The sequence below is a fragment of the Hemitrygon akajei genome, chromosome 8 (assembly GCF_048418815.1).
Source record: "Hemitrygon akajei chromosome 8, sHemAka1.3, whole genome shotgun sequence".
In the NCBI taxonomy this organism is placed as follows: Eukaryota; Metazoa; Chordata; class Chondrichthyes; order Myliobatiformes; family Dasyatidae; genus Hemitrygon; species Hemitrygon akajei.
In genome coordinates, this window is record NC_133131.1 from 179111437 (window position 1) to 179127245 (window position 15809).

General features: G+C 44.1%; 1 protein-coding gene across 1 annotated transcript; it reads left to right on the top strand.

The window, feature by feature from the left end:
• The first annotated feature begins 7007 nt into the window (after positions 1–7007).
• Positions 7008–15474, top strand: LOC140732483 (protein rapunzel-like). Its single transcript, XM_073055198.1, has 2 exons — positions 7008–7149; positions 11379–15474. Exon 2 carries the CDS (start codon positions 11423–11425, stop codon positions 12584–12586), a length of 1164 nt encoding a protein of 387 aa, XP_072911299.1. The 5' UTR covers positions 7008–7149; positions 11379–11422; the 3' UTR covers positions 12587–15474.
• The last annotated feature ends 335 nt before the right edge of the window (positions 15475–15809 follow it).

Below are 15809 nucleotides of genomic sequence, written 5' to 3' on the forward strand. Positions count from 1 at the left end.
CTCTCTGCGTAAGACAGTCCAGACATCCCAGGAATTAACCTCGTGAATCTACGCTGCACTTCCTCTATAGACAGGATGTCCTTCCTTAACCCTGGAGACCAAAACTGTACACAATACTCCAGGTGTGGTCTCACCAGGGCTCTGTACAAATGCAAGAGGATTTCCTTGCTCTTATACTCAATTCCCTTTGTAATAAAGGCCAACATTCCATTAGCCTTCTTCACTGCCTGCTGCACTTGCTCATTCACCTTCAGTGACTGATGAACAAGGACTCTGAGATCTCTTTGTATTTCTCCCTTACCCAACTCTACACCGTTCAGATAATAATCTGCCTTCCTGTTCTTACTCCCAAAGTGGATAACCTATCCACACTAAACGCCATCTGCCAAGTATCTGCCCACTCACCCAGACTATCCAAGTCACCCTGAATTCTCCTAACATCCTCATCACATGTCACACTGCCACCCAGCTTAGTATCATCAGCAAATTTGCTGATGTTATTCTCAATGCCTTCATCCAAATTGTTAACATAAATGGTAAACAGCTGTGGTCCCAATACCGAGCCCTGTGGCACCCCACTAGTCACCACCTGCCATTCCGAGAAACACCCATTCACCGCTACCCTTTACTTTCTATCTGCCAACCAGTTTTCTATCCATGTCAATGCCTTCCCCCTGATGCCCTGAGCTTTGATTTTACCCACCAATCTTCTATGTGGGACCTTATCAAATGCCTTCTGAAAATCGAGGTACACTACATCCACTGGATCTCCCTTGTCTAACTTCCTGGTTACATCTTCAAAAAGCTCCAACAGATTAGTCAAGCATGATTTGCCCTTGGTAAATCCATGCTGGCTCGGCCCAATCCTATCACTGCTATCTAGATATGCCACTATTTCATCCTTAATAATGGACTCTAGCATCTTTCCCACCACCAATGTCAGGCTGACAGGTCGATAGTTCTCTGTTTTCTCCGTCCCTCCTTTCTTAAAAAGTGGGATAACATTAGCCATTCTCCAATCCTCAGGAACTGATCCTGAATCTAAGGAACATTGGAAAATGATTACCAATGCATCTGCAATTTCCAGGGCCATCTCCTTTAGTACCCTAGGGTGCAGACCATCTGGACCTGGGGATTTGTCAGCCTTCAGTCCCATCAGTCTTCTCATCACTGTTTCCTTCCGAATGTCAATCTGTTTCATTTCCTCTGTTACCCTATGTCCTTGGCCCATCCATACATCTGGGAGATTGCTTGTGTCTTCCTTAGTGAAAACAGATCTAAAGAACTCATTAAATTCTTCTGCCATTTCTCTGTTTCCCATAACAATTTCACCCAATTCATTCTTCAAGGGCCCAACGTTGTTCTTAACTATCTTCCTTCTCTTCACATACCTAAAAAAGCTTTTGCTATCTTCCTTTATATTCCTGGCTAGCTTGCATTCGTACCTCATTTTTTCTCCCCGTATTGTCTTTTTAGATAAATTCTGTTGTTCCTTAAAAACTTCCCAATCATCTGTCCTCCCACTCACCTTAGCTCTGTCATACTTCCTTTTTTTTAAATGCTTTGCAATCTCTGACTTCCTTTGTCAACCACTGTGGCCCCTTTCCCCCCTTTGAATCCTTCCTTCTCTGGGGGATGAACTGATTTTGCACCTTGTACATTATTCCCAAGAATACCTGTCATTGCTGTTCCACTGTCTTTTCTGCTAGGCTATCCGTCCAGTCAACTTTGGCCAGCTCCTCCCTCATGGCTCCATAGTTTCCCCTGTTCATCTGCAACACTGACACCTCCGAGCTGCCCTTATCCTTCTCCAATTGTAGATAAAAGCTTATCATATTGTGATCACTACCTCCTAATGGCTCCTTTACTGCGAGATCGCTTATCAAATCCTGTTCATTACATAACACTAAATCCAGAATAGTCTTGTCCCTGGTCGGCTCTCGTACAAACTGTTCCAAGAATGCATCCCGTAGGCACTCTACAAACTCCCTATCCTGTGGTCCAACACCAACCTGATTCTCCCAGTTCACCTGCATGTTGAAATCCCCCATAACTACTGCGACATTACCTTTGCCACATGCCAATCTTAACTCCCTATTCAACTTGCACCCAATATCCATGCTACTGTTTGGTGGCCTGTAGACAACACCTTCAATACCGCTTCCAAGGTCCTTCTGCCATACTGCTTTGAGATTGTTATATGGTTCACCCACAGAGTGCTTGAACATTTTATAAAACACTGATGCTTTATGAACTTCCTGTAGTAATATAAAGTATTCAGTTAAAGGGTTACTTTGTGGGCCACCATTCTTGAATATGCTAGATGACACAACTATATATTGTTGTGGGGAACATCTGAAACAACTTTTGGATACAGTGGAGAAAGAACTAAAAATCATAAAGAAATGGTTTGATGCTAACAACTTATCACTGAATCTAAGTACAACTAAACTCATAATATTTGGAAACCATGCACCAAACTCATATAGTAAACTTAGAATAAATGATGTTGAAATTGATAAGGTATCAAACAAAATTTTTAGTAGTGGTAATAGATAATAAATTAAGCTGGAAACCACATATAAATTATGTCAAAGCAAAAAATCAAAATCTATTGCAAAAATTTACAAAGTGCAAGATATCTTAAATCAAGAATCTTCATATACATTATACTGTTCACCTATAGTCCCATACATGATTTACTGTGTAGAGGTATGGGGAAATACATTCAAAACAAATACTGTATAAACTCAACTTTTCTATTCCTAAAGAAAGCTATGCGAATTGTAAATAAGACAAGTTATTATGAGCCAACTAATCCACTATTTGTTCAATTAAACACTTTAAAATTCAGAGATTTTGTAGATTTTAAATAATACAAATTATGTATAAAGTAAAAAATGGACAGTTACCACAAACTTTCCAAAGATTGTTTAAAATGAGAGAAAGTCAACATGATTTGAGAGCAACATGTATATTTCAAATACAAAGGATAAAAACAAATGTAAAAATTAATTGTATTTCAGTCAGAGGGGTGAATCTATGGAACAGTTGTAGAATTTAGAATTCCATTGAATTTAAAAACATGCACCACACTAAACAAGTTTAAAAAATTATTTTAAAATAATTTAATGAAGAAATATATAATACATGATTTAAAATGAATGGGTGTAATGTAAATAAATGAAACTTGGAAATGGATTTTTGCGTTAAAAGATTATGAATTTTTTTTTTGTTTAGATGTCAAGATTGACACCAAATATGTTGTTGTATAAGTAAGAGGGGTAGGTGTAATAAGCTGTAGCTTCAGCCTACATGCTTTTGGTCTGTTTGAAAGAATATCTATGGTTTTGTTGTTTTTTATTATTTAATTTTGTTTTATGAAATCATGCTGTTTGATGCTTTTTGTTATGTTTGTACTGACTGAAATAAAATCCTTCCAGCATCTTACTTCATTCCGCCTGGCACAGCTGCCCACCTCTACCTCCTCTGGCCACGGCTGTCAACTGTCAGCTTGTACAACTTCCCCTCCCCCACACCTTATTCTGGCTTCTTCATCCTTCCTTTCCTTCTCATGCCTTTCCTTTCGCGAGGAAGGAATCTCAGACCAACACATCAACCATTGATCAGTGAAGGTATCCATGCTGATTGGGAAGCCTGACAATTGAAAAGTAATTACTATTTGACTATAAGACCAATAGATATAGGAGCAGAATTAGGCCATCCGGCCCATCAAATCTACTCTACTATTCAATCATGGCTGATCCCTTTTGTTCTCCTCTTCAACCCCAGTTACTAGCTGTCTCCCCGTAACCTTTGATGCCATGTCCTGTCAAGAACCTATCTACCTCTGCCTTAAATACACCCAACAACCTGGCCTCCACAGCTGCATGTGGCAACAAATTCCACAAATTTACCACCCTTTAGCTAAAGAAGTTTCTCTGCATCTCTTGTTTTGAAAGCCCCTCTATCCTGAGGCTGTGCCCTCTTGGCCTAGACTCTCCCACCATGGGAAATATCCTTTCCATATCTACTCTGTCTAGGCCTTTCAACATTCAAAAGGTTTCAATCAGATCCCCCCTCAACCTTCTCAATTCCAGCAAGTACAGACCCACGACCATCAAACGTTTCACATTCCTGTGTTACGTGACCACAGCTTTCGTTCACTGTGGACTGTCACTTTAAGAGACGCCTGGATGGGGTGAGACTAAAACATCATTATAACAAACTGTGATGAACCGCTGAGATTTTCAAATGTGAAGAGAGAGAGAGAGAGAGAGAGAGAGAGAGAGAGAGAGAGAGGGGGGCAGGCTTTGGATTGCAAGTTGCTAGAGCAGTTTCCTATGATATAGGTAAAGTTTGCTACTTACCCAGCCCAAAAGATTGGGTTGTTCAATGGCACATGGCGCACAGTGAATGTGTGACCGTCATTTCGTATAATACTTATGTGAATTTTTGTTGGAGTATCCTGTGGAACCACTTTTGTTAACCCTTACCTGGATGGGGGTGTGTATTGTGGTTACCACTTGGAAGAAGGGAATTTTCCGTGACATGTTACCTATCTCTGTGTGGATTTCGGAACTAGTCGATGGATAAGATCTTCGGCGACTGTTATTTCGTAACCACCTTCTCTCTGCATTTTAACGTGGATTTACAAATGTCTCCCTCACTCATTTATTTTGTGGATTACTGAACCTTTATACTTTGCCGTCTGAATCTTAACCTTAAATAATTGTTCTGAATCTTAAGACTTAAATAACTGTTCCTAAGCTTGACTGTTTGGGAGCCACACACATATATATACATATAACACTGTTAACTTCTGTTTATTTTGTTTAATCTTTTATATTTTGAGTAAATACTAATAAAGATAGTGGTTTTAACATTAAAACCTGACTCATTTTGTGATCTATTGCTGTTGGTACGTAATACCTGGACCTTTTAATTCCTGGAATCATCCTTCTGAACCTCCTTTGAACCATCTCCAATGCCAGCACATCTTTCTAACATAAGGAGCCCAAAACGGTTCACCATACTCAAGGTTAGGCCTCACCAGTGTCTTGTAAAGCCTCAGCATCACATCCTTGCTCTTGTATTCTAGATCTCTTGAAATTAATGCTCACATGGCATTTGCCTTCCTCACCACCGACTCGACCTGCAAGTTAACCTTCAGGGTGTTCTGCATAAGGATTCCCAAGACCCTGTGCAGCTCAGATTTTTGGATTTTCTCCCATTAAGAAAATAGTATTTATTTATTTATTTATTTATTTATTTATTTATTTATTTATTTATTTATTTATTTATTTATTTATTTATTTATTTATTTATTTATTTATTTATTTATTTATTTATTTATTTATTTATTTATTTATTAATTATTCTTTTTTTTTCTACTACCAAAGTGTATGACCATACATTTTCCAACATGGTATTTCATTTGCCAGTTTCTTGCCCACTCTCCTAATCTGCCTAAGTCCTCCTGCATCCTACCTGTTTCCTCGACACTACCTGCCCCTCCACCAATCTTCATATCATCTCCAACCTTGGCAACAAAGCTATCAATTCCATCATCTAAATCATTTATATACAGCATAAAAAGAAGTGGTCCCAACACCAACCCCTGTGGAACACCACTAGTCACTGTCACCCAACCAGAGAAGGATCCTTTTATTCCCACTGCTGCCTCCTACCAATCAGCCAATGCTCTAACCATGTCAGTAACTTCCCTGTAAAGCCATGGGCTCCTAACTTGGTAAGCAGCCTCATGTGTCAAAGGCCCTCTGAAAGTCCAAGGATACAACTTCCACTGCAAAAGTCAACCAGAATAGGACCAATCCAGTATAGTTGATTTCTTAGTAGGCTCAATGACAACCTGCTCTAAAAAGCTATCTCTTCAGCATTCAGCATACTCACTCTCTTGAGATCCATTACCAACTGGATTTTCCCAATCAATCTGTAAGTTAAAATCTCCCAGGACTACATAACCTTGCCCTTTTGACTCACATTTTCTATTTCCTGTTGTAATCTGTGGTCCACTTCCCAGCCACTGTATATAACTGCCATCAATGTCCTTTTACCCTGGCATTTTCTTAACTCAACCCTCAAGAATTCAACATCTTCATATCTTATGTCACATCTTTCTACACCACCCACACCACACCACCCCCTCTGTCTACCTTCCTAACCCTCTGATATAATGTGTAACCTTGGACATTCAGCTCCCAACTACAACCACCCTTCAGCCACAACATCATACCTGGCAATATGTAGTAGTGCAACAAGATCATCTTATACTACTTGCATTTAGGTACAACACCTTGAGTACTGTATTCAAAGCTGTGTGAACCTGGTTGTGTAGGACCTAAGGCTCCTGTAACTCCTGATTTGTCTACAGCCATTTACTGTAGGAAGGAAGTACACCTGGTGGCAGCATTGGGAGATTTACCACTTAGCCAGCAGAAACCATTGAACCATGGAGCCATTACAGCTTAGAAGGCCATTCAACCCATCCAGTCAATGCTGCCTTGCAGTAATATAACCCTCCCAAACCAATTACTCTTTCTTTTACAAATTCTGCATTGGAGTCACTTTGCGAGCATGACTGACAAATATTAAAATCAATGGGTGAGCGTGACAGATCTACCTTGAGTCTTTCTGAAATTGACGTGAAATGCTTTCACAGAACATAGAAATCTACAACACATTACAGGTGTATCAGCCCAGCATGTTAAGCCGACCATGCAACCTCCTCTAGAAACTGCCTCGAATTTCCCTAACGCATACCCCTGTGTTTTTCTTTCCTTTCCACGTTCTGCAAAATATCGTTATGTTTGTTTCGTTACATGTGCAAACTGGACAAATCCTTCGAAAATCTGTGTGAGTTTTAAACTAATAAAATGTAACTTATTAGAGATCTTATATTTCCAGGTGGCTGTTGAATCGACACCTCTGTACACGAAACCTGAGTATTTCAAAGCGGGATGTGCTTAAATCTGTCAATCAAGTTACACTCGCCTCTGCTCCTGTATATATAGAAGTCCTCAGTCCGGTTATCGAGAGGCGGAGAGTGCGTACTCGGAAGATCCAGCTCGGAATTCGGTCAGGAAAATAAACCTTGTGATCGTCAGTCCTGATCACCGTCTGTTTCAGGTTGTATGTCGCGTTGTCTCCCATTCTGTTTCCCGACTAACGGCACCAATGTGTATTGATTCGCGCAAACTTTTACAGCGCCGGCGATTAGGGTTCAGTTCCTGCTGCTGTCTGTAAAGTTTGTACGTTCTCCCCGTGACAGTGTGGGTTTCCTCCGGGCGCCCTGGGTTCTTCCCACTTTCCAAAGATGTACGGGTCAGAGCTAGTAAGTTGTGAGCATGCCATGTGGCAACAGAAGCAAGCCGACAGTTGCTAGCTGCCCTCATTATATCTTCAGACCGCGTAGGTCTTCCACTGAAAGGCTCATTTTCGTCTATGTTTCGATGCACACGTGACAAATAAAGATAAATCTTAATATTAATCTTAATCTATGTGCGTGTGATCACAGAGTGACGGGGTAAGGTTGGCAGAGTGTTCAGTAGGGGGAAGGCAGTGGAACCGTGATAGGGAAGGACTCCGAGTTGACTTCTGGTGCCCAGGTTTGCACCCGCTCTGGACTTGCCGTCAGTTTTGAGCGTTTCTGTTGACCTTCTGGGACTGACCATAGAAGACAGAATGTGGCAGGATGGGATTCTGGGTGGAGACCCGTAAGCAGCACAGATCCACAGTGAGCAGTGTAGGACATAGAAATGAGGAAATAGAAGGGTGGGTTAGTACGTTTGGAGACGACACGAACATTGGTGGAATTGTGGACAGTTAAGAAGGCCGTGAAGGGATACAGCGGGATATAAATCAGTTACAGATATGAGCGTAGAAATGAAATACGGAGATTAGTATGAGCAGGTGTGAAATGTTGCACTTTTGGGGGGTCCAATAGAAAGTAAACGTATGTCAAGATCCTTTGATCAGAGATTAAGGGAGCTAGGGCTTTACTCTCTGGAGAGAAGGAGGATGAGAGGAGACATGATAGAGAGATATTAAGAGGAATAGACAGAGTGGACAGCCAGCACCTCTTCCCCAGGGCACCACTGCTCAATATAAGAGGACATGGCTTTAAGGTAAGGGGAAGGAAGTTCAAGGGGGATATTAGAGGAAGGTTTTTCACTCAGAGAGTGGTTGGTGCCTGGAATGCACTGCCTGAGTCAGTGGTGGAGGCAGATACACTAGTGAAGTTTAAGAGACTACTAGACAGGTATATGGAGAAATTTAAGGTGGAGGGTTATATGGGAGGAAGGGTTTAAGGGTCGGCACAACATTGTGGGCCGAATGGCCTGTACTGTGCTGTATTGTTCTATGTTCTATTAACGGCTTTGATGTACAGTGAGATATTGGGTCCAAGTCCAAATCTCCCTATGAACCTCCAGCAAGTAGATAAAGTGGATAAAGATAGCTTATGGGATACGTACCTTCACTGGTCGGGGCGCGACGAACAAGTGTAAGGAATAATGTTGCAGCTATAGAGAACTTGGAGGTGTGTGTGTGTGTGTGTGTGTGTGTGTGTGTGTGTGTGTGTGTGTGTGTGTGTGTGTGTGTGTGTGTGTGTGTGTGTGTGTGTGTGTGTGTGTGTGTGTGTGTGTGCGTGTGTGTGAGAGAGAGTGTATGAGTGTGTATGTGTGAGAGAGAGTGTATGAGTGTGTGTGAGAGAGTGTATGAGTGTGTTTGTGTGTGTATGTGTGAGAGTGTATGAGTGTGTGTGTGAGAGAGAGTGTGTATGTGTGTGTATGTGTGAGAGAGAGTGTGTGTATGAGTGTGTGTGAGAGAGAGTGTATGAGTGTGTGTGTGAGAGAGAGTGTGTATGTGTGTGTATGTGTGAGAGAGAGTGTATGTGTGTGTGAGAGAGAGAGTGTATGAGTGTGTGTTGAGAGAGAAAGAGAAAAAGTGTAAGTGTGTGAGTATATGTGTGAGCGAGAGAAAGAGAGTGTATGAGTGTGTGTCAGAGAGAGAGAGAGCATGAATGTGTGTATGTGTGTGAGTGTGTGTGTGTGTGTGAGAGAGAGAGAGAGAGAGCATGAGTGTGTATGAGAGAGAGTGTGTGTGAGAGAGAGTGTGTATGATTGTGTGTGTGAGAGAGAGTGTATGAGTGTCTGTGTGAGGGACAGAGAGTGTATGAGTGTGTGTGTGAGAGAGAGTGTATGAGTGTGTGTGTGAAAGAGAGTGTATGAGTGTGTATGTGTGAGAGTGTATGAGTGTGTGTGAGAGAGAGAGAGACAGAGATTGTATGCGTGTGTGTGTGAGAGAGTGTATGAGTTTGTGTGAGAGAGAGTGTATGAGTTTGTGTGTGAGAGAGAGTGTATGAGTGTGTGTGTGAGGGAGAGAGAGAAAGAGAAAGAGTGTATGAGTGTGTGTGTGAGAGAGAGTGTGTGTGTATGAGTGTCTGTGTGTGAGAGAGAGTGTATGAGTGTGTATGTGAGAGAATGTGTATGAGTGTGTATGAGAGAGAGAAAGAGAGAGAGTGTATGAGTGTGTGTGTGAGAGAGAGAAAGTGTATGAGTGTGTGTGTGTGAGGGAGAGAGTTTATGAGTGTGAAGAGTCAGAGAGCATGAGTCTGTGTGTGTGAGAGAGAGAATGTATGAGTGTGTGTGTGAGAGAGAGAGTGTATGAGTGTGTGTGTGTGAGAAAGAGAGAGCATGAGTGTGTATGTGTGTGTGGGGGGGGGGGGAATGGAGGGTTGGTAAAGGTAGATCAACGGGAAAAGGCTCCACGGGAAACCTGAATACCTTTCCCTCACGTGTAACCACGGGGAAATCGGATCACATTCCACCCTCCCACAGACTGGAATGATAAAGCCGGACTGGCTCGCATCTGTCATAGCCGGTAGTGTCAGGCAGATGAGGGCAGTGGTGGATGGACAATGCTCTATCTGTACCTAGGAAAGATAGGGAAACTGGAAATTGAGTTTAAATCGAGTAACTGCCGGGTGTTATATTACGGAAGACAGATCAGGGTGGAGTGTGCCTGATAACCGGTGGGGTCCTGGGGAGTATTGAAGAACAAAGGGACCTACGAGTAAAAGCCAGTGGAAGTGTGTTACAGGTTGACGGTGGCGAGGAAGGCTTTTCTTCTATTGGCTTTCATCAGTCGGGGAACTGAGCAGAGACTGAAATGATCTTTTGCAGATGTGTAAGTTATTGGTCAGCACAACATTGTGGGCTGAAGGGCCTGTAATGTGTTGTACTATTCTATGTTATTGGCCAGGCTGCATTTGGAAAATCGCGTTCAGTGTTGATTAGCTTCCTTGGGAAAATATGCCATTGGGTTGGAAATATTGCAGGAAAGATTTAGAAGGATGCAGTTAGGATTTGAACCGCATCTGTGAGGGGTAAACGGTATTCGGATCAAACCGCATCTGTGAGGGGTAAACGGTATTCGGATCAAACCGCATCTGTGGGGGGTAAACGGTATTCGGATCAAACCGCATCTGTGAGGGGTAAGCGGTATTCGGATCAAACCGCATCTGTGGGGGGTAAACGGTATTCGGATCAAACCGCATCTGTGAGGGGTAAACGGTATTCGGATCAAACCGCATCTGTGGGGGGTAAACGGTATTCGGATCAAACCGTATCTGTGAGGGGTAAACGGTAATCGAATCAAACCGCATCTGTGAGGGGCAAACGGTATTCGGATCAAACGGCATCTGTGAGGGGTAAACGGTATTCGGATCAAACCGCATCTGTGAGGGGTAAACGGTAATCGAATCAAACGGCATCTGTGAGGGGTGAACGGTATTCGGATCAAACCGCATCTGTGAGGGGTAAACGGTATTCGGATCAAACGGCATCTGTGGCGGGTAAACGGTAGTCGGATCAAACCGCATCTGTGAGGGGTAAACGGTAGGCGGATCAAACCGCATCTGTGGGGGGTGAACGGTAGTCGGGACCCTACATTGGGACAGGGAGTGTGGAAAGGGAATCGCCTGTAAGAAGAGGCAAGGTTATAGGGCTGGTGTTGTGAGACAGAGGCTGTAGGTTATATGTGGAAGCTAGTGATGGTCATGCGAGGATTGGGGGTGGGGTCTGGTCTGGAGACAACGTCGGCCGGGGATTGATGGGATGGACAAGAAGAGACACAATTATACGTAAGGTGTTGCCTGGTGGACACAAACGATGGTCATCGTTTCGGTTCGAGAACCTTCAGTCCCTTTGACTCCACAGATGCTGCTTGACCCGCTGAGTTCCCGCAGAAGTTTGTAGTTTTTATTCCTGCTTCCTTCACATATCCGCAGTCAAAACCAACCGCCGGGAACAAATTGTGGGCATTTCAATAAAGAAAAAAACTTGTTTTCTGTTTAGATTCCAGAGAAGGAACTCACCACAGAGCCGAGCGCGTCCAAACCATGTCCGAAACTGAGAACGCCCTGGAGGTGGTCAAATCCACATTTGAAGCCGCACAGGCCGCGACAGCATTGCTTGAATCTGCGGAGAAGTTGTCATCCGTACTCGGGGCGTTGGGCCCTTTCGTTGGGGTGGCCGCAGCCATTCTTAAACTAGCATTGGGTAACGTGGATAGTCCGGAGATGGCCTTCATGAAGGAGCAGTTTGCAGCCATAAGGAACCAGCTCGATATCATTTCTGACAAGATAACGAAAGTCATTCAGGAGATCGAAAACAGCACGATGAACAACCAGTATTTTACCATTGAAGAAAACATCAAGAACCAGTTCCGGAAGTACATGGACATCCTTGAGGCAGCGCCAGAGTTCCGTGAGAAAGAAAGGGAAGAGTTCCTCAGCCACTTCAACGCGAGCAAGAGCGACCAGAACCTCCATACTCTCTATGACGGTGTGATGGGTTCAACCGGCATCTTTGCCAAATCGGTCCTGGACACCGCCATGAGCCATAGCCAGAGGGACCGGCGCATGATGGAGAGTCTCTGCGCCCGTCTGAAGGAGCTCTTCTGTATCGGCCTAATCGCCCTGATGGGTCACGCAGACCTCACCGGGAACGACGTAAAGGCGCTGGGGGCGGAATGGAACGAGAAAATGGCCAACGTCGAGCGTGAAATGAAATCGATGGTAGATCGCTGCATCACGGAGTTTGCAGAACAGGCCGAGACGGACGTAAGCAAGTTTTTGAAAGAAAAGAATGGGAAGGCTAACAAAGAGTTTTCATCCTATGTATTGAAAGAGTTGGAAAATAAATATGATTGGATGTCTTGGTCAGTGCGGGTCTATAACGATGTTAGTGGGTTTGACAATCACTGTGTTTCTGGTCCTAACCGCTTTCACTTTTTCAGGGAAAATGGTTGTAATATTGTTGTTTCCTACTCCCGCGACCCACAGCCAATTGACAAGACCCACATCGAGCAATTAATGGATGGAAAGAACGACTGGGGTAATGCAAAAGCTGTGGCGACGTTTATCTCCGACCATCTCAGTGGTCCGCATGTTGTCCACGCAGTCAGACGTTTGAAAGGTCTGTGGGGCTCCTGGAGCTTCCCTAATGGAACCCATTTCTGGGAGAACTACAGTGGCGTCACCCTGTGCGTTCACCGAGCATAAATCTCATTCCTTTGGTACTCCCCGTATAATCCCACTCTATGCCGGGACCCTGAATGCAATTCCCCTACTGTTCTTGAGACGCAGAATGCTGTTACCGCGCACCCCAGCCTCACTAACACTCGCCGGTATCTCTTCCCATTGTCCGCTAGATCCCGACTGACGTGCCCAGGTCAGCCCTGCCTCTACTCCCGGAAGCGCCTCACTCATGATACCTACCGCCTCCCTCCACCCACCTGCCCCCTGGACTTTCCGCAATGCTCGCCAGACGTCACTTGGTCTGTGCAGTCTTCAGCACTGCTACCCCAAAACACCTCTCTGTCCTTAGCAGGAGCCCGGTAACCGTTTCGGTCCGAGGCTCCTTTCAAGAAAAGGCGAGCGAGCGCAGCCACCCTCCGTTGTCCTTGAGGAAGGCAGCGAAGCTCCAGTGGCCAAATACAGTCCTTGCTGGGCTTCCAGCCAAACCCACACAGCTGTCCCATATAGGTAGTCAGGGCGCTCTGAGCCGAGCCAATGATGACGGCGTCTGCAGATGGGGAAGCTATGGTAGGGTACAGGAACTGTGGTGTACAAAGGCTGTAATAAATCTAGTCAAGAAGAAAAGAAAAGCTTACAGAAGGTTCAGAGAGCTAGGTAATGTTAGATGTCTAGAAGATTATAAGGCTAACAGGAAGGAGCTTAAGAACGAAATTAGGAGAGCCAGAAGGGGCCATGAGAAGGCCTTGGCGGGCAGGATTAAGGAAAACCTGAAGGCATTCTACAAGTATGTGAAGAGCAACAGGATAATACGTGAAAGAAAAGGACCTATCAAATGTGACAGTGTGAAAGTGTGTATGGAACTGGAGGAAATAACAGAGGTACTCAATGAATACTTCAATATTCACTATGGAAAAGGATCTTGGTGATTGTAGTGATGACTTGCAGCAGATTGAAAAGCTTGAGCATGTAGATATTCAGAAAGCAGATGTGCTGGAGCTTTTGGAAAGCATCAAGTTGGATAAGTCGCCGGGACCAGATGAGATGTACCCCAGGCTACTGTGGGAGGCGAGGGAGGAGATTGCTGTTGCTCTGGCGATGATCTTTGCATCATCAATGGGGATGGGAGAGGTTCCGGTGAATTGGAGGGTTACGGATGTTGTTCCTTTATTCAAGAAAGGGAGTAGATATAGCCCTGAAGATCCTGAGAGGCAGGATTTATGAATATCTGGAGAGGTATAATATGATTAGGAGTAGTCACCATGGTTTTGTCAAGGGCAGGTCGTGTCTTATGAGCCTGATTGAATTTTCTGAGGATGTGACTAAACACATTGATGAAGGAAGAGCAGTAGATGTAGTGTATATGGATTTTAGCAAGGCATTTGATAAGGAACCCATACAAGGCTTATTGAGAAAGTAAGGAGGCATGGGATCCAATGAAGCATTGCTTTGTGGGTCCAGAACTGGCTTGCCCACAGCAGGCAAAGAGTGATTGTAGATAAGTCATGTTCCGCATGGAGGTCGGTCACCAGTGGAGTGCCTCAGAATTCTGCTCTGGGACCCTAAAGTGGAGAAATGGGTTAGTAAGTTTGCTGATGACACAAAGCTTGGAAGTGTTGTGGATAGTCTGGAGGGCTGTCAGAGGTTACAGTGGGACATTAATAGGATGCAAAACTGGGCTGAGAAGTGGCAGGTGGTGTTCTGATAAGTGTGAAGTTGTTCATTTTGGTAGGTCAAATATGATGGCAGAATATAATATTAATGGTAAGACTCTTGGCAATGTGGAGGATCTTGAGGTCCGAGTCCATAGGACGCTCAAAGCAGCTGCACAGGTTGACTCTGTGGTTTAGAAGGCGTATGTTGTATTGGCCTTCATCAATCAGGGAATTGAATTTAGGAGCTGAGAGGTAATGTTGCAGCTATATAGGACCCTGGTCAGACCCCACTTGGAGTACTGTGCTCAGTTCTGGTCGCCTTACAACAGGAAGGATGGGGAAGCCATAGAAAGGGTGCAGAAGAGATTTACAAGGATGTTGCCTGGATTGGGGAGCATGCCTTATGAGAATAGGTTGAGTGAACCTGGCCTTTTCCCCTTGGAGCAAAGCAGGATGAGAGGTGACCTGATAGAGGTGTACAAGATGATGAGGGGCATTAATCGTGTGGATAGTCAGAGGCCTTTTCCCAGGGCTGAAATGGTTGCCACAAGAAGACACAGGTTTAAGGTGCTGGGGAGTAGGTACAGAGGAGATGTCAGGAGTAAGTTTTTTACTCAGAGAGTGGTGAGTGCGTGGAATGGGCTGCCGGCAATGGTGGTGGGGGTGGATATGATAGGGTCTTTTAAGAGGCTTTTAGATAGGTACATGGAGCTTAGTAAAATAGAGGGATATAGGTAAGCCTAGTAACTTCTGATGTAGGGGCATGTCCGGCACAACTTTGTGGGCCGAAGGGCCTGTATTGTGCTGTAGGTTTTCTATGTTTCTATGGGCCGCCATGTGTCTGCCAAAGCAGTCCAGTGACGGACAGATCAGGGTCCTGTCAGACTTCTCTCCACTATTTCTCTTCCTTTAACGCATCTTCACCATCCTGAGGATTTTCCGGGCTTAAAGAGGTAGGGACACCACAGACCAACAATGGATCAGCTGGAACACCAGGCTGTAAGTCTGTCGGGCCAGGGGTCATCCTTCCCCACGAAAGGGCAGTTTCAATTGTAGTTTACTTCTGCGATAATATGATCTTTGCCGCCTGCTGTCTATAACAATGGAAATGCCACAGTCACATATACTGTAAACTGTACGAGTGATTCATGTAATTCCTGGGTTTTGCTTAAAATGATCTCTTGGAACTTGAAAATAAAACATTGTGCTAGCTTGCTTGGAATTGTGCTGAATAAATGCAGATGAAAAGCTTGAAATCTGGTTCCAGTTTGGCTCTCCACTTTATGCGGTACCAATGTCTGTTCTATCCGGAGATTCACTATACCAATGACCAGGTAACAGCTGGGACCAGTACAGAAACCTCCGCTGTTTGTGATACATGGTCAAAAATGTACAGGGTCCAATGAGAAAGTTCGTTGGCAGCATATTGTCATATACCCCATGACCAGGTTACTAAACCAGCAAAAATGGAATGATACGTTGGAGTCTGTTGGTACGGTAGCTAAAAGTGTTCATTAGTAAACTAAGTAATACGGTACAATAAAATGCAAATATACACATAAAACAGGTTAGCAATGAGATATACAGAAGTGTGG